At 45.7% G+C, this 16,107-nt stretch overlaps 1 protein-coding gene across 1 annotated transcript in view; it reads left to right on the forward strand.

Moving 5' to 3' along the window:
- LOC140896510 (uncharacterized) overlaps window positions 1-16,107 on the forward strand; it is a 347,929-nt gene that overhangs the window by 155,197 nt on the left and 176,625 nt on the right. Inside the window, exon 4 of the mRNA XM_073308434.1 lies at window positions 14,039-14,106. Coding sequence (XP_073164535.1) covers window positions 14,039-14,106 — 68 coding nt within the window. The remainder of the gene's footprint in view (window positions 1-14,038; window positions 14,107-16,107) is intronic.

Here is a 16,107-nt window from a genome sequence, read left to right on the forward strand (position 1 = left end):
GCAATTGTTTTCTATTCATAAAAGTGCCATGAAGTACCATAAAAGTGCTTCTTCCCATGTCATTCTGATAGCTTTCAGTTCTGCTTCTATTGTGGGTTTCATGTTATCCTTGGTCTATCTTGTCGCCTCTTGCCCTAGGGATTCCAGTCGGATGCCTATCTTGTTACATTATTATGGTCTTTTCTCCCAGCCATTTCCATGTTCATTCCATAATTTCCTGTCCTATCTGTTTCTGTTTTGTCCTCCTCCAGAGTTCTTCATCTGTGCTTTTTTTCTGGCCATCTAACATTGAGGATTTGTTTAAGGCAGCTTTTTATGAAAACTTGAAATCTTATTGAGTCTCCAAGTTTCAGCACCATATAGTAAGATTGACTTACTGAGGGAACTGGGATTGTTTAGTCTGTGGAAGAGAAGAATGAGGGGGGATTTGATAGCTGCTTTCAACTACCTGAAAGGTGGTTCCAAAGAGCATGGATCTAGAGTGTTCTCAGTGGTAGCTGATGAGAGAACAAGGAGTAATGGTCTCAAGTTGCAGTGGGGGAGGTTTAGGTTGGATGTCAGGAAAAACTTTTTCACTAGGAGGGTGGTGAAGCACTGGAATGGGTTACCTAGGGAGGTGGTAGAATCTCCTTCCTTAGAGGTTTTTAAGGTCAGGCTTGACAAAGCCCTGGCTGGGATAATTTAGTCGGGGATTGGTCCTGTTTTGAGCTGGGGGTTGGACTAGATGACCTCCTGAGGTCCCTTCCAACCCTGATATTCTATGATTCTATGTCTTATTTTCATAGAAGCTCTGACTGATGATCACATGTTCTGAGGTTTCGATAGTGGCGTAGCAGCTTCCATAAAACTCTTCTATCTATTGTATCAAAGGCTTTTTGGAAAGTCATAAAATTCATAGAAAGTGGTGACTGCCATTCGTTTGATGGTTCTGTGATAATACATAAGGTTACTATTTGATCTATACATGATTTCTCTTGTCTGAACATTGCCTGTTCTTGTTGTAACCTTGAATCTACCGCTTTCCATGTTCTATGTAGAATAATACTTGTAAATACCTTGCTTGGGATAGAGAGAAATTGAATGCTCCTTCAGCTTTTACACTAGCTAAATTCATTTACTTAGGACTTGTCTACACTGCTCTGCAGTTTGGACGATGGAGAACTGTAAATAGCCATGCACACCAAAGTGCTGTGCTGTAATTCCCCCATGTGGATGCTGTGGGCACAAACTAAATGGTTGCTAGTTCACATTAACGTTGTCCTGTTGGAAGAGAACTACATTAATGTGAACTAGGAACCTTATAGCCCTGGTCTACACAAGGAGTCGAGGTCGAATTTAGCAGCATTAAATCGATTTAACCCTGCACCCGTCCACAAAATGAAGTCCTTTTTTCCACTCAGAGGGCTCTTAAAATCGATTTCCTTACTCCACCCCCGACAAGGGGATTAGCGCTGAAATTGGCCTTGCAGGGTCGAATTTGGGGTACTGTGGACGCAATTAGACGGTATTGGCCTCCAGGAGCTATCCCAGAGTGCTCCATTGTGACTGCTTTGGACAGCATTCTCAACTCAGATGCACTGGCCAGGTAGACCGGAAAAGGCCCTCGAACTTTTGAATTTCAATTTCCTGTTTGGTCAGCGTGGCAAGCTGCAGGTGAGTGCAGAGCTCATCAGCAGAGGTGACCATGATGGAGTCCCAGAATCGCAAAAGAGCTCCAGCATGGACCGAACGGGAGGTACGGGATCTGATCTCTGTATGGGGAGAGGAATCCATGCTATCAGAACTCTGTTCCAGTTTTCGAAATGCCAAAACATTTGTCAAAATCTGCCAGGGCATGAAGAACAGAGGCCATAACAGGGACCCAAAGCAGTGCCGCATGAAACTTAAGGAGCTGAGGTAAGCCTACCAGAAAACCAGAGAGGCAAACGGCTGCTCCGGGTCAGAGCCCAAAACATGCCGCTTCTATGATGAGCTGCATGCCATTTTAGGGGGTTCAGCCACCACTACCCCAGCCGTGTTGTTTGACTCCTTCAATGGAGATGGAGGCAACACGGAAGCAGGTTTTGGGGATGAGGAAGATAACTCACAGCAAGCAAGCGGAGAAACCGGTTTTCCCGACAGCCAGGAACTGTTTCTCACCCTGGACCTGAAGCCAGTACCCCCCGAACCCACCCAAGGCTGCCTCCCGGACCCGCCAGGCGGAGAAGGGACCTCTGGTGAGTGTACTTTTTTAAATAGCATACCTGGTTTAAAAGCAAGCGTGTTTAATGATTAATTTGCCCTGGCATTCGTGGCTCTCCTGGATGTACTCCCAAAGCCTTTGCAAAGGTTTCTGGGGAGGGCAGCCTTATTCCGTCCTCCATGGAAGGACACTTTAAAACTCCAGGCCAGTAGCACGTACTCGGGAATCGTTGCAGAACAAAGCATTGCAGTGTATGTTTGCTGGCGTTCAGATAACATCTGTTCTTTATCCCTCTGTGTTATCCTCAGGAGAGTGATATTATTCCTGGTCACCTGGTTGAAATAGGGTGCTTTTCTTAAGGGGACATTCAGAGGTGCCCGATCCTGTTGAGCTGTTTGCCTGTGGCTGCACAGAAATGTTCCCTGCTGTTAGCCACAGGGACGGGGGAGGGACTAGCCATGCGGTGGGGGAAGGCAAAATGCGACCTTGTAACGAAAGCACATGTGCTATGTATGTAATGTTAACAGCAAGGTTTACTGTGAAAGAGTGTACCCATTGTTCTATAAAATGTTTTTTTAAATACCACTGTCCTTTTTTTTTCTCTCCACCAGCTGCATGTGTTTCAAGGATCACAGGATCTTCTCCTTCCCAGAGGCTAACGAAGATTAGAAGGCCAAAAAAGCGCACTCGCAATGAAATGCTCTCTGAGCTCATGCTGTCCTCCCACACTGACAGAGCACAGACAAATGCGTGGAGGCAGACAATGTCAGAGTGCAGGAAAGCACAAAATGACCGGGAGGAGAGGTGGCGGGCTGAAGAGAGTAAGTGGTGGGCTGAAGCTGAAAGGTGGCGGCAGCATGATGAGAGGAGGCAGGATTCAATGCTGAGGCTGCCGGAGGATCAAGCTAATATGCTCCAGCGTATGGTTGAGCTGTAGGAAAGGCAGCTGGAGCACAGACCGCTGCTACAGCCCGTGTAACCAACCACCCTCGTCCCCAAGTTCCATAGCCTCCTCACCCAGATGCCCAAGAACGCAGTGGGGGGACCTCTGGCCACCCAGCCACTCCACCACAGACGATTGCCCAAGCAAGAGAAGGCTGGCTTTCAATAAGTTTTAAAGCTTTAAACTTTTAAAGTGCTGTGTGGCCTTGTCCTTCCCTCCTCCACCACCCCTCCCGGTGCTTCTCTCCTCCACCACCCCTCCCAGGCTACCTTGGCAGTTATCCCCCTATTTGTGTGATGAATTAATAAAGAATGTGAAGCAACAATGACTTTATTGCCTCTGCAAGCAGTGATCGAAGGGAGGAGGGGAGTGTGGTTAGCTTACCGGGAAGTAGAGTGAACCAAGGGGCGGGGGGTTTCATCAAGGAAAAAGAAACAGAACTTTCACACTGTAGCCTGGCCAGTCATGAAACTGGTTTTCAAAGCTTCTTTGATGTGCACCGTGCCCTCCTGTGCTCTTCTAACTGCCCTGGTGTCTGGCTGCACGTGTATTGGCAGGAAGAGGGGAATCGAGGCAACACAAAGCTTGATGAAGAGGGATAAGTGGGAAGGGGCAGAGCTTTGCATGTGGTGGTAAGGGGCTTACATTTGATAATATATCAGAAGGGAAGCCTCTGGGGGGGATTCAAAATGAGGAGTGACGTGATCAGACCAACAAGCAGGAAAGATGAGCTTAGTAGCAGGATTTTGTATGGGCTAGACAGGGGTGGTATGTGCATTTGAGAGTGCTGGATGTTGCAGTAATCCAGGCAGGGCAGAGAGGATAGAGAGACAAGGAAATCTTGGAGCTGTTAAAGAGGAAGAAGCAGCAGCATTTGGAAATGGCTTGGATGTGCAGGGCAAGGTGAAGAGAAAAGTCATGAATCAGCCACAGGTTGCAGGCATGAGTGATAGTGTGGATGGTCTGGTGATGGTGATATGAATAGGAGGAAAGATAAGCAATTCGGTTTTGACAGTGTTCATTTTAAGATGACAACAAGACACACAAGAGGAGGTGTTTGGAAAAACAAGCTAAGATGCACAGCTGGATGGAAGGGAACAGGTCAGTGGAAGACTTGTGCACTGTTGAGATGCCTAGAAACAGGATGTAAAGTGAGAAGAGAAAAAGGCCCTAGAGAAAGCCCTGGGGAACCCCACAGAGGGAAGGTGAGGGGAGTAGTTTCCACTGAAAGATGCTGGAAGGATGGTCAGGAGGTTGAAGGAAAACGAGCCGAGGATATCTTGAAAGGCCAGTGAGGATGAGATGTCAAAAAGGAGAGGATGACCAACAGCACTGAAAGCTGCAGAGGATGAGGACAGCCCAGGAACAGGTCATTAGAGACCCTAGTGATGGAAGCCTCAATAGACTGGAAACAAGGGATCCAAGACAGCTGGAGGAGGGGGCACTGGTTGCAAACTGCATTGTCAGTGATTTTAGAGCTGAAGTGAAGGAGAGAGGTGGAATGATAGTTGGAAAAGCAGATGGGGTTGAGGGATGATTTTCTTGAGGATAAGAGACCAGGGTATGCTTATATTGAAAGAGGTCAGAAAGGGAGGGCAGGAAGAGGTTGAGGGAGGGGATAAACACAGGGGGAAAGGAAGTCCGCCTAGTCTAGTGGACTACTCCCGTCTTCATTCTTTTTCTTTGTTGGAGTCTATTGCACAACTGTGGTGACTTGAGACAATGATGCAGATGACAATGCCTTTTGTACAATGCCTTTGGAAAAACGCTGTTCAGAGTGCTCCAGCAGGTCAGTGATAGCGTTCTCCTGAGGCTGTACAGATTCTCTTGCAGTGACTTCTGATTCTAACTGACTTTGTTCATATTTGAGGATGGACCATCAAAATGTGTCCTCTGCCCCTGTGGAGTAGGTGGGCCTTGACATCACCATGTGGAACCTAATGATCTGACTGTGACAAGGCTGCACTTTTCACCTCCTCTGCCTCCCACTCCAACCCCAAAAGACTGATGATTCTTACCCTCTTGAGAGAAATTCCTGGCTAAGAACACGGGGACTGATATTAAACTGAAATTTAGGCTTGTATACCTTCTCTGATGAATTCACTTTCATACAGTTTGTGAAGGGAAGACTACTGCTCCCTATTAATTGGAGAAGTCTCTGTTTTAGTCATATTATATAGAAATATTCATAGATTGCAAGCCCAGAAGGAACCATCATGGTCAAATCAATAATCACCGCTGCAGCCTTGTTTGGATACTGAGAAAGCAACTGACAACCTTAGATGGCATTGTCTCTGTGCAGCCATGATGTAATTTGGGACTGGTTAGAACAGACTCTCTCTGACCCCTTAGCCTCTGTGCTAGTTAAAATATTGTCCTTCAGAAGGTTTCAGTGGGTGTAGCAGTGAGGCAGCAATGTCTGCTGTCTCCCACGTTCTTATATCCCCTCCTCTTTGTGTTTAGCAGTATAAACTTTGCCTAATTGCTTAGGAGGCTAATAGCTATTAAGGTGATTGTCTTTGAGGAAACAGAATTCATAATGGGTGGGATATTCTCAAGGGCCTAAGTGACTTTGGAGCACAATCCCATGGAAAGGTAATGGGACTTGGGTGCTTTTGAAAATCCCACCAGAATTGACATCTGTGGACACAATTGTAGCAAACCTTTGAAACAGAGATTTCAGTTATGCCAGCATCAGAAATAATTAAAATGTGTAGGGCTTGATCTGGCTTCACAAAAATAATGAACCATTTGGAGCTTCTTTCATTAGTTATTATAAAAAAGTTGTGCTCTCCCAGTGTCACGTAGGTGATGCCAGCACTGAGTGAAATACTGTGAATTAGAATTTCCACATAGACAAACAGCACACTGCTAACACCACTTCTGATTACTGCATACTATGAGGATTCCTTGTCCATGAGAGCTGGAAACAACTTGCTCCAGCTCTGTGTCCTCTGGAGATTTTAATTCATCTGTATGACATGCCAATGGCCTGGGATGTGAAAAGGTGTTTTTCTCCCAATTTGGGCTTCAAGGCCAACTTAGATAAATGTGTTTGGAGCAGGGAAGCTGCTGTTTAGAGTGTCTCCACCTCTGTTTGGGGGGGGGCTCCCAATGGAATGGGTATTTCAGTGTGAATCACAAACACTCTGCGAATTACAAAGGGAAAAGAAAATTGTGGGAGCAACTGGGAATGGAATTGCCTGGAACGGTCTCAAAAATCCTGAACTCCCTATTAACGGATCTCCGTTAAAAATAATGTTAAAAAATTAAACCTCTCTAGGGCATTGATTCATAGCCAGCCCCATGAGCGCTCTGCACATGTCTCTGGGGCAAGGGACGTATCTCTGTTCAGATCTCTTCTCTTCCATATTGGCTGCATGCACAAGCTGCAGTAGAAGTGCTGGCAGCTATTGCAGTGTCTCATTTTGCAGCTTTGGAGATTCATAGCTAGCTTCATGATTTTATAAAACATTTGTGTTCTCCATACGTTATCAGTCATTGGCAGACTCATTGTTTTATAATGTACTTCTCAGCAAGCTGTTTGCGACTCATCACCCTGCTTGCTTTATAGTCTATAAATATTTAATTCTTTAATAAACTGCTTATATGTAATATCAAATGACTGATGCATTCTCTCTCCCCCTTTCAATAGTTCTCCTATTTGCAAAACAATTCTTTTTCTAAATAGCAATATGTTTCATAAATGTTTGAATTTCCTTTTTCTAAGTAGCAGTTTCTTCAGGGTGTTTGGTAAAATGACAGGCAGAGCAATGGCTCCTGCAGCATTAAATCAAGTGCCCCATGCTTGCCCTGTAGTGGGGAGAGCTGCTTCAGAATGGTCACCTGTTTGTAATTAGAAACATTGTGCTGGGATAGCCGCTGATCACATTTCAACTCTATGCATGTAAAAATAGCATTTATAGTCAGCAGTGGTGGCCTCCATACTGTTGCAGTTGGAAGTTTGTGTCACAACCCTAATCTTATTCTAAGAATGGACAGGAGTTCTAGTGCATGGATTTGGTTTTGATTTACATAAAAAAGATAAAACACCTGCTCCAGTGAATTCCACAGTCAGTATCAAAAGCAGTGAGATTTCTCCTTTGCTATAGGCTCCCAAGACTTTTTGGGGAAGATAAAATACAGGGAAGATTTTTGTGTGTATAATGCCCTGAGAGAGGTTCAGCTAGGACAGAGATCCAAACCTAGGCTCAACCACTTCAACCTCCTCAAGCAACCCTTTGGATTTAGCAGCCATTCCCTTCTGAAAGAGCTACCTCTTTCAGACTTAGCACACCCTGCTCATGCATCCCAGTTTGAGGCTCCATAGCCACTATCATTCCATGACTGCTCCAGCCCCACAGCCTGGGACTGCCAACCCCCCAGCTCAGCCTTCATGTCCCTCACTACAGGGCCACCCTTCCTTGACTTGCAACTTGCCACCCCTCCCAAGGCTCAGTAGTCACCTAATCTTTTCCCTGAAGCGCTATCTTCCCTCTGTGGAATGAGGATCTAGTTACCTATAGATGCTGAATGTTTTTAAACACCACTAATCCATGTTCCCTGGGAGGCTGAAGGAGGGAGTGGAAGTGCAGTATCCTAGCTTTTTTAGCTTAATTCTTTCTCCTCTCCTTAGAGCTCCTTTCTCCATCCACTGGGCCTCCTAACTCTTCAGCTACCTCAAGTGCCTTGTCTGCATTTGGAGCAAGAAACTGGCTTGTTCAAAAGTGTCATATGTAATCTTAGTGAAACAACCTCCCATTCACTCAACATGGCCCCTTTCACTCTGCACTGACCTGCCCACACACCACAATGCATTAAACCCAGACACAACAGTGCCTTTGGGACAGTCTGTATCCCTATAGTCACCCTTTTTACAAGACTATGATACATTTTGTACAAAGTATGCCTGGTGAGGTATCATTTAAAAACTCATAATTTGCTGATCATTATTGGTCTGGTAAAATGTGTTGCAACATCATACGTAAAGTTATAAAATTCTACTGTATGATATTATTAAGACATGGTCTAAGCCTGAAGAGCAGTCACAAACCAGTTCCCCAGCAACAAAAGATTAGTCGACGACTCAGCCAGGTGTCAAACACATGAAATGGACCATCACCTGGTTAAGTGGCCATTCTTTGGCACTAAAGAAGATGTGGGCGAAAATCTATATCTTGACAAAGAAACAGCTGAAGGTTTCCCTTCGCACAGACTTTCTGTCCCCTGAACCTCAGCTGGAGATGATTCTCAAAGAAGAGAAAGAGCTATAAGAAATGAGAGTAGATGCTCCAAATTTTCTCTCCCTTTCTTTCTACCCACGGCATCCACAATTGGACTGGGGGAAGGGATCCTGACTGAACGAGTTTCAGACAGTGAAACTGCTGAAGCATGTGGTGGGAGAGACTTTGCTTTGAATTCACTTAGCTGTTAAGTTAGGCATTAGTTGCATTTTACTTTTATTTCTTGTAACCAGTTCTGACTTTCATGCCTCATTACTTGCAGTCACTTAAAATCTATCTTTCTGTAGTTAATAAACTTGTTGTACTGATTTATTTAAGCCAGTGTGTTTGGATTGAAGTGTGATTGGGAAACTCCATTCGGGATAACAGGATTTGTGCATATCATTTTCTATTAATAAAATAACAGACTGTATGTGAGCTTTTGTTGTCCAAGAGAGGGTTGGGCAGTACAAGATGCACATTCTGGGGCAAGTATGGAGCTGGGAATTTGCTGAAGTGTAATTCAAGAGTGGCTGGCTATAGCACTGATATACTATAACTGGGAGTAACTTACAGGCTGGAGGCTGTGTGTGAGCAGACCAGGAGTGGTTACTGTCATGGCAAAGCAGTGTAAAAGCATCCCCTCAGTTCTCACTTCAGGTTGGAGAACTGAGGGGATGCAGCTGTTCTTCAGTCCAGATTGTACCCTGTAATGTCACAGCCTTACACCTGCCCTGTCTGATGTGACCCCTTTACCCTGAAATGATAGCCCCAGCCCCTAGTACCAGCCATTTCTCCTTCACGTTATGTGATCCCTTCATCTGAAAAAGGTATGTCCCTGATGTGACATGACACCTCCAACCCAACACAGCACATCTCACCATGATATGATGATGACCCTTCACCGTGTTGAGATGGCAAATCCCCTCCCCTCTAAGATTCCCTTGAAGTGACTTCTGAGATTCTCCTGCTGTGACTCATTTCATAGTGACCCAGCATGATCCTGTTTAGATCCCAGCAACCTAGCAAGACCTTCCTCACTGATTTGTCAAATGAGTTCCCTTTTATCACATCACAACACAACCTTTTCCCTGCCAGACTCAGCTGGCATGCCATCTCCTGCCTTTCAGTGACACAACCTCCCTGCCTTTTGGATGGCAAAAATTATCCACATGAAGGAGAATTTGACACCCAAGAAGCATATTTGTTTTCAGGTATCTGCTTTCTTAACCATATACATACCAATGATGGGTTCTAGTGGTTGTGCTCATAGACCCTGGTCAGGATCAAGGACCCATTAGGCTGATCTCTGCACCAACACAGGCAAACAGATGGTTTGAGTCTCAAAGAGTTTACAGTCTAAAGAAGAAAAAGCCAGACAGAGGTCAGGTCACCTGAGCACAGTGACTAGATGCTGGCATGCACACATCCTATTAGTCATCTCTCTCTTCATTTGTTTTTATATTTTTGCTTTATTTATAATATTCTATATTTTCCTGGCCGCAGTGGGTGTTTCAAAAGCGGCTTGTCTTGTGTGCAGGGTGTACTCACAGGCTTTCACCTGGATCCAGGGAAGTTATTTTTGGTTTGGTGATCCTTGCCTAGAGGCTGGTACTCTTGTGATCCATTCTGCCTCAGAAATTGATAGTGATAACTTGCACTGAGGTGTGGCAGGGCTCCTGTGCTTACCACTTCGTCTAATCTATCCTAGGCATGTCTGTAGATCCCATCAGTAATCTTATTTAGTACTTAGATAGTGCTGACCTTCATAGCATGGTTCAGCCATTAGCTAATCCTCACAGCACTCCTGGATGGTAGGTTGGTAAATATCCTCCCCATTTTACAGAAGGAAAGCTGAGGCATAGAGAGGTGGAGTGACTTGTGCTAGGACATAGAGTGAGACTGAGCCAGGATTAGAATTTAGGACGACCTGACCTCAATTGCTTTCTACTCAGTTCTCCAGACCACGTTGCCATCACCATAGTACCTGAGCAGAGACCAGGTAAATTAGACCTGCATCATAGAGCTCCAGTGCACTTTATAGGGGTTCTGCCCATCACCCTTTTCAGCTTCTAGGAAGATAAGGTGTGTGTGTGTTTGGCTGATACATCCATTTCTCATGCATGATGAAAGTGGCGGCAAAGAAAGATAGATGAGTCCATGAGCCTGAGTACATACAAGCAGCAGCATCTGGGAGTTCTCCTCTTTGCCACAGCACCAACCTGTACCCCAGTGTCCCCCCTTGGAATAGTTGTAGGAGAAGAGAGCACTAGCCTGTCCATCCTGCTTTTCTTCTGTCTGGATCACCTCAGCACCTGCTCTCTGCTTGGAGGAGACCTGGCTTGACCTCATACCCCAGTTACGGTGGCCTTAAGAACGCTTCAGTAGAGCGCTATGGAACTTCTTTCAAACGTACAATTATGTCTGATCCTCCGCTGCTATGAGGATAACTGCACTACGGCCAATGAAACTATGCTGGCGTACACCAGCTGAAGATCTGGCCCTTAGTTTCCTGAAAGACCGACTAAGTCTCTCCTCATCTGTGTCTGCAGTGTGAGATGAGAGAGGAATTCTTTTCATGGTAGAGCCCACCTGAACTGCTCTTGTCTCAGAGTACCACCTTGTAGGCAGGGAAGAGACCAATAGCCCCTCTCTCTCTGGAGATGAGCTCTGGCTGCAGCTTGAGCTGTGCCAATGGGCCAGAGTGCTGCTGAGGACGTTGTCTTGGCTGGAGCTGTTTGCACTCGGTGTGTGGCTAGACATGTCTAGACATGGGTTTTTCTGACGTAGCTATCAAGCACAGTCGACCACAGCTGAAATGACCACATTTCTGTTTGCCATTGGTTGTTTATGCCCCCTATACTTCTTATTAACCCCTTGTTCTCATCTGTAGGTCAACCCAACTGATCCAGAGGAATATTCCTAGCTAAACATACTTGCAAAATATCCAGTAATCCCTATCCTATATATACCTTTATTTTTTGCACTTGTAATATTGAGCAATAACTGAAATTGATACAGGAACAAATGCCCTGAAGTCATGAGCTTAACCGGCAGGAGGATTTGGCCTGTGCGGTGCCATGGCTGTTCTGTCTGCTCTGCAGCAGAGCCTGTGATAGTGACAGCAATGACTACCCCTGTTCCACAGCTACCTGAGCCGGGAGGAGCTACACCTGACCCTGCTTTTGGTTTTCAGTGGTAGTGAGACAAAGCCAGCAGGGCAGAGACCTATCTGCTGTTGCCCCAGGGCTCCTGTCCTTGAAGAACACATGTGAGGCTGGTATTAGCAGTGGCCAGCCTGGGCTGGTGGAGCCCTGCACCAGCTGCCCACTGCTGTGTTTTCACCCCCTCCTTGAGGCTGTTTCATTGGCATGCTCCGGTGCTACAGATTTGTGGTATGAAGCAGCCCTTCTCTGGTTCCTCTTCTCCCCTCCCTTCTGCCAAGCATTCTTGATGCAATTTCTGAATTAAAACTGGGAATTATCTGGGCAACCAGCTTCCAGACCTAAAAGAGGCTCCAGGCAGCATGTGTACCTGGTGCTGCAGCTGAAATAAGGGTAAAGGTAAATAAGTAAATCATGCAGTGGGCTGTGCCATTCCCTAATGAGCCTGTTTGTCCCAAGCACTGTGCTGAGGAGCCTCTTCTCCTTGGTGATAACCTTTCTGCATATTAATATTATGCATGTATTCCATGTGACTTCTTCTGACTTGCCACCTCCTCCTTCCCACTCATTTAAATAAAAATAATTTATGTGGACATTCCTTCAGTCAGGATTTTCTCTTTCCCCCCCTTTAATATTTCGCTGATGCTTTGCGCACAAATGAGGTCATTATGCTTTTGCATATCATTAGGGCTTTATAAAGAACAACAGCGACATCTGCATGTGCCACAGCGCCACAGAGTTGGGGGAAAATACAGAAAAAAAGCCCCGAATGAGCTCTGAGCATGTCGGCTCTCTTTCCTCAGCTTTCTTCGCCACCACCACGTACATGAGTAATTGTACAGTGTAATCACATCATGGCTCATCTGAATATTCATAGCCGAGACAAAGCTTTGGAGGAGAAGAATTATGGGGAAAGGGGAAGTGGAAGGGGGAGAATTTAAATATAAAACAGCATTGCATTTCCAAAAGAAGGTGTGCATTCTACACAAGGAATTCATTTGAAATCCAAATTGTCTGTCTGCACCATTCAAAATCTGGGGGCAGTAGGGTAGCATTGCACACGTACCCTCTCCATTCCAGAGGAAAAATAAAACAAAACAACAAATAGTTACAGAAAAGCCCCCGGTAGAAGTGATATTTGAAGAGTCACCAACAGTGGCTAACCAGCTGCTGTTTTACCAGGAATGAAATAGTCCACTGAGGGAGCTTTAGAAAGACCCCAATTAATATGTTGTGCATGTATAAGATCTACAAAGAGCCAACTGTATTCCTCTCTCCCCCCAACCACCACCTTCCTTCCCTGGCCAGTGCCAGTGGAGATTGATCTTAGCTACCAAATAATTGATTAATCACTTCACCAGTGACAACACTCCTCTCCAAAAAGCAAGAAAGAAAAAAAAGAAAAAACAAACATAAAGAGGCAACTGTTCACTAATTAGGGTATAAATTACCGCTGGTTCCATCCCTCTCTTTATCTTAATTAAAAAAAAGAGAGGGAGAGAGAGAAATATAATTCCCATGTTAATGTGTATGTTGCCTTCATTGTTTTACTTTTACTATGTATATCCTTTATTAATATTAACGAGATAGGGTGGTGGTGTTTGTCAAAGCTGTGGCTGGCTCTGCCAGTGCATTCCCCAAAGAGATCCTATTTCCGTACCACTGGAGTTTATATTCCTTTAAATGTCTAGCGCAGCACCATTTCCCTCTTTTTAATACACCACTCTGCTGGAATTAGAAGAATCCAAGGTTATATCCAACATCAAAGGTTCCCCAGTCGTCATGATTTTAGTAAAAGTGAAGACAGCTCATGGAATGAGTCCCTGGCTTTTGAAGATAGGCATCAGAGGGACCTTTCTCTCCCTCCTCCCACAACTTTGTACCTCTCCTGGCTCTGAATGTCCCACGCTAACGCGGTTTAATGATATGCAAATGAAATATGCATAAAACCATTCTACTGTATGATGATTAAACACTGGAGACATTAACAGCCGACGCTTCACTGTTTGACTGTAATAATCTTTCCTGAACATCCACTTTGATTGCGGAGTTATGGAAACCCATAGCAGTTGGCAGAGAGAGAGCGAAGGAAGGAGAGATGCAGGGACGCATCACCCATCTCTGCGTTTATCCCACTCCAGGAGACGTTCCCCCTTTGTACTGCATTCCTAGTGCTGTCTTTTGTAATCCACCCATGCGGTCGCATCAGGGCGATTAGCGGGAAAAAACCTCTTTTCTCTTAATGTTTCAAAGCTCATTAGCCAAACGATTATTCCTCATTAACAGCAAAAGCTCATTCATTAAAAGGGAAAATATGCCCAAAAGATGCCAGCGCGGTTCATCCTGAGCCCTGTAGCTGGGCTGTAAATCCCGTGCTAGTATTTTCCATGCAAAAGGGACGCGCGCCAGTCCACATTTTTTTAAAAAAGGAAAAGAAAACAGTTCGTGTGTTTTGTAAAATCCGCAAGAGAGGCCATCAGAATTCCCATTGTATGACTTTATTTTTGTCTCTCCCTTTTGATTCCAGCGCCCGTCCCTGGCTCAGCGCCCGGTGCCAACAGAACACCTTTCAGGATCCACAGCAGCGCAGATAATGTAAGTAGCCAGCTGTCCCTGAAACCCGCTTCCCAAACCCCACAAAGCGTGTGTAATGGATTTTCTCTTTCTCACCCCTCCAGTATGCCACCCGGGCTTCACAAGTAGCACCTTCCAAATCTCGCCGTCTTCAAGTTTGTGCATGTCTGTGTGGCATCCCTCCTCCTCCTTCACTCCCATAGTGGATCTTGTAAAGGGCTTCAGATCGGCCCCATTCATCTCCCTGGTGATAGCAGTGAATGTAGATAAATCTCTGCCTGCCTGCTTGCTGCTGGAGTATGATTTTTATTTTGTCTTCTGTGTATACCTGGGTCAGAAAATGGGATGTACATGCACATGCACACTCGTGTGTGGGTGTGTGTCTCATATACACACGTGTGTATGTATCTAGAGAGAAATAAATACACACACACACACAGGTGTGTACACATAAACATTCACATACATACACGTGCTTGAAAATGTCTGAGGCAGTGTGTGCATATGAGTATGTGTGTATATACACAGAGAAGCAACTCTAGCTATATCTAGATAAACATTCCCCCTCCTCCCAGCAGAGGCTGTGTGCATCTATGCTCCTGCCCTATAAGAGCTGTATTCCAGGCTTCCTTCGGAATTCTGTTTGGAGACCTTTATGCTCCCTTCTCTGTCTCTTCCGAGCTGCAGAATTGGCATCTTTCCCTGAGGTTCTCCGAATGGCAAGTGGCATCGACTGTAGCCTGCATTCTTGCAGCTTCCTGTGGCATTTCTCTCTCGATGTCGGCTACTCCCTTTTGTTTGTTGATGACTGGGCTGGGGGTTTTGGTTTTATTGTTTTGTTTTTTTCTTTAGTTAATTTATAAATGAACCCGAATGTCAAACAAACCAACAGCTTGCGCAAAAAAAAAAAAAAAAAAAAAAGCCCCGCACAAGCGCCTTCTGCTGCGACAGATGCCCAGATTGCCCCTGGCACGGAGGATGGGCACAAGGGGTTTGTTGTTGTGGTTTCTCTTTTGCTGTTTTTGTTGTTCCGTTTATTTTAAAACTCCAGGATGCCGGCCTCGGCGTGGAACGCCGCGGTGTCATGGCGGAAACGACGGCCTTTGTTTCCCAGGGTGCGAAAGCATCCCTTGTGCTGGATCCACTGCGGCAGAATGACGTGAACGGGGGAACGGGCTGCAAGTCAGATTTGTGCCTCGTCGGCGGGGGAGTCCCCCGGATCCCAAGTAGCTGAGTCCCTGTGTCCGAGGACGGGCTGTCCGTGGAAGAACCTCGTCTGTAATCCTGGCACTTGCGCCTTCGGTTGCTGCTTGCTGCTCCTGGGGGTCTGGATAATCTCCCTTAGCTTTACCGCACTGTCTGGCCCGCATACAGGGCCTCTGTAACACATACCCGCTGCTGTTATCACACGAAACCGTGGCGTTGCCACTGAATGGATGGCACTGTGCCAACTCTTCTGCCATCCGCCCTTGCAGCTTCTTTCCTCCCTCCCTCCCTCCCTCCCTCCTCCTCCTCCTCCCCCCATCGACTTGACGTTAATTAACACACGGGTTAATTGATTTTAAAAGCTGAAGAATTACAGTTAACTTTTCCCACAGGGTACAGACGCCAGCCGCTTGGCACAATTCTGCCTTTCACACTGGTGCAGGGGGGCAGAGAAAAGCCCTCAGCAAAACTAGCCTCTGCTGAGGGAACATTGTCTGCTTATTGAAGTACAGCTGATGGAAGCCGACAAGCTACGGTCTCATCCTTTGCAATATGTTGCCATTATATTTTCTTACAAGTAATCAAAGCAACTCCTCCTCCCCTCCCTCCATCACCCGCCCCCTTTTAAAAATGAAAGTGCTGCGGAAGTTTTAGTAGGAAAAAAATGGCTTATTATAATAAACAAAAAAACCATCTTTGCTTTATTTAATTAAGTAGTTACGAAGGAGAGGGCTCGCCACCCCAAGCCCACTGAAGCAATGGGGTAGGCAGTTTGAATATTGCTGCCTTTTATACATTTGTCCTGTATCCCTGTAT

This window comes from Lepidochelys kempii, chromosome 12, assembly GCF_965140265.1.
Source record: "Lepidochelys kempii isolate rLepKem1 chromosome 12, rLepKem1.hap2, whole genome shotgun sequence".
Lineage (NCBI taxonomy): Eukaryota > Metazoa > Chordata > Testudines > Cheloniidae > Lepidochelys > Lepidochelys kempii.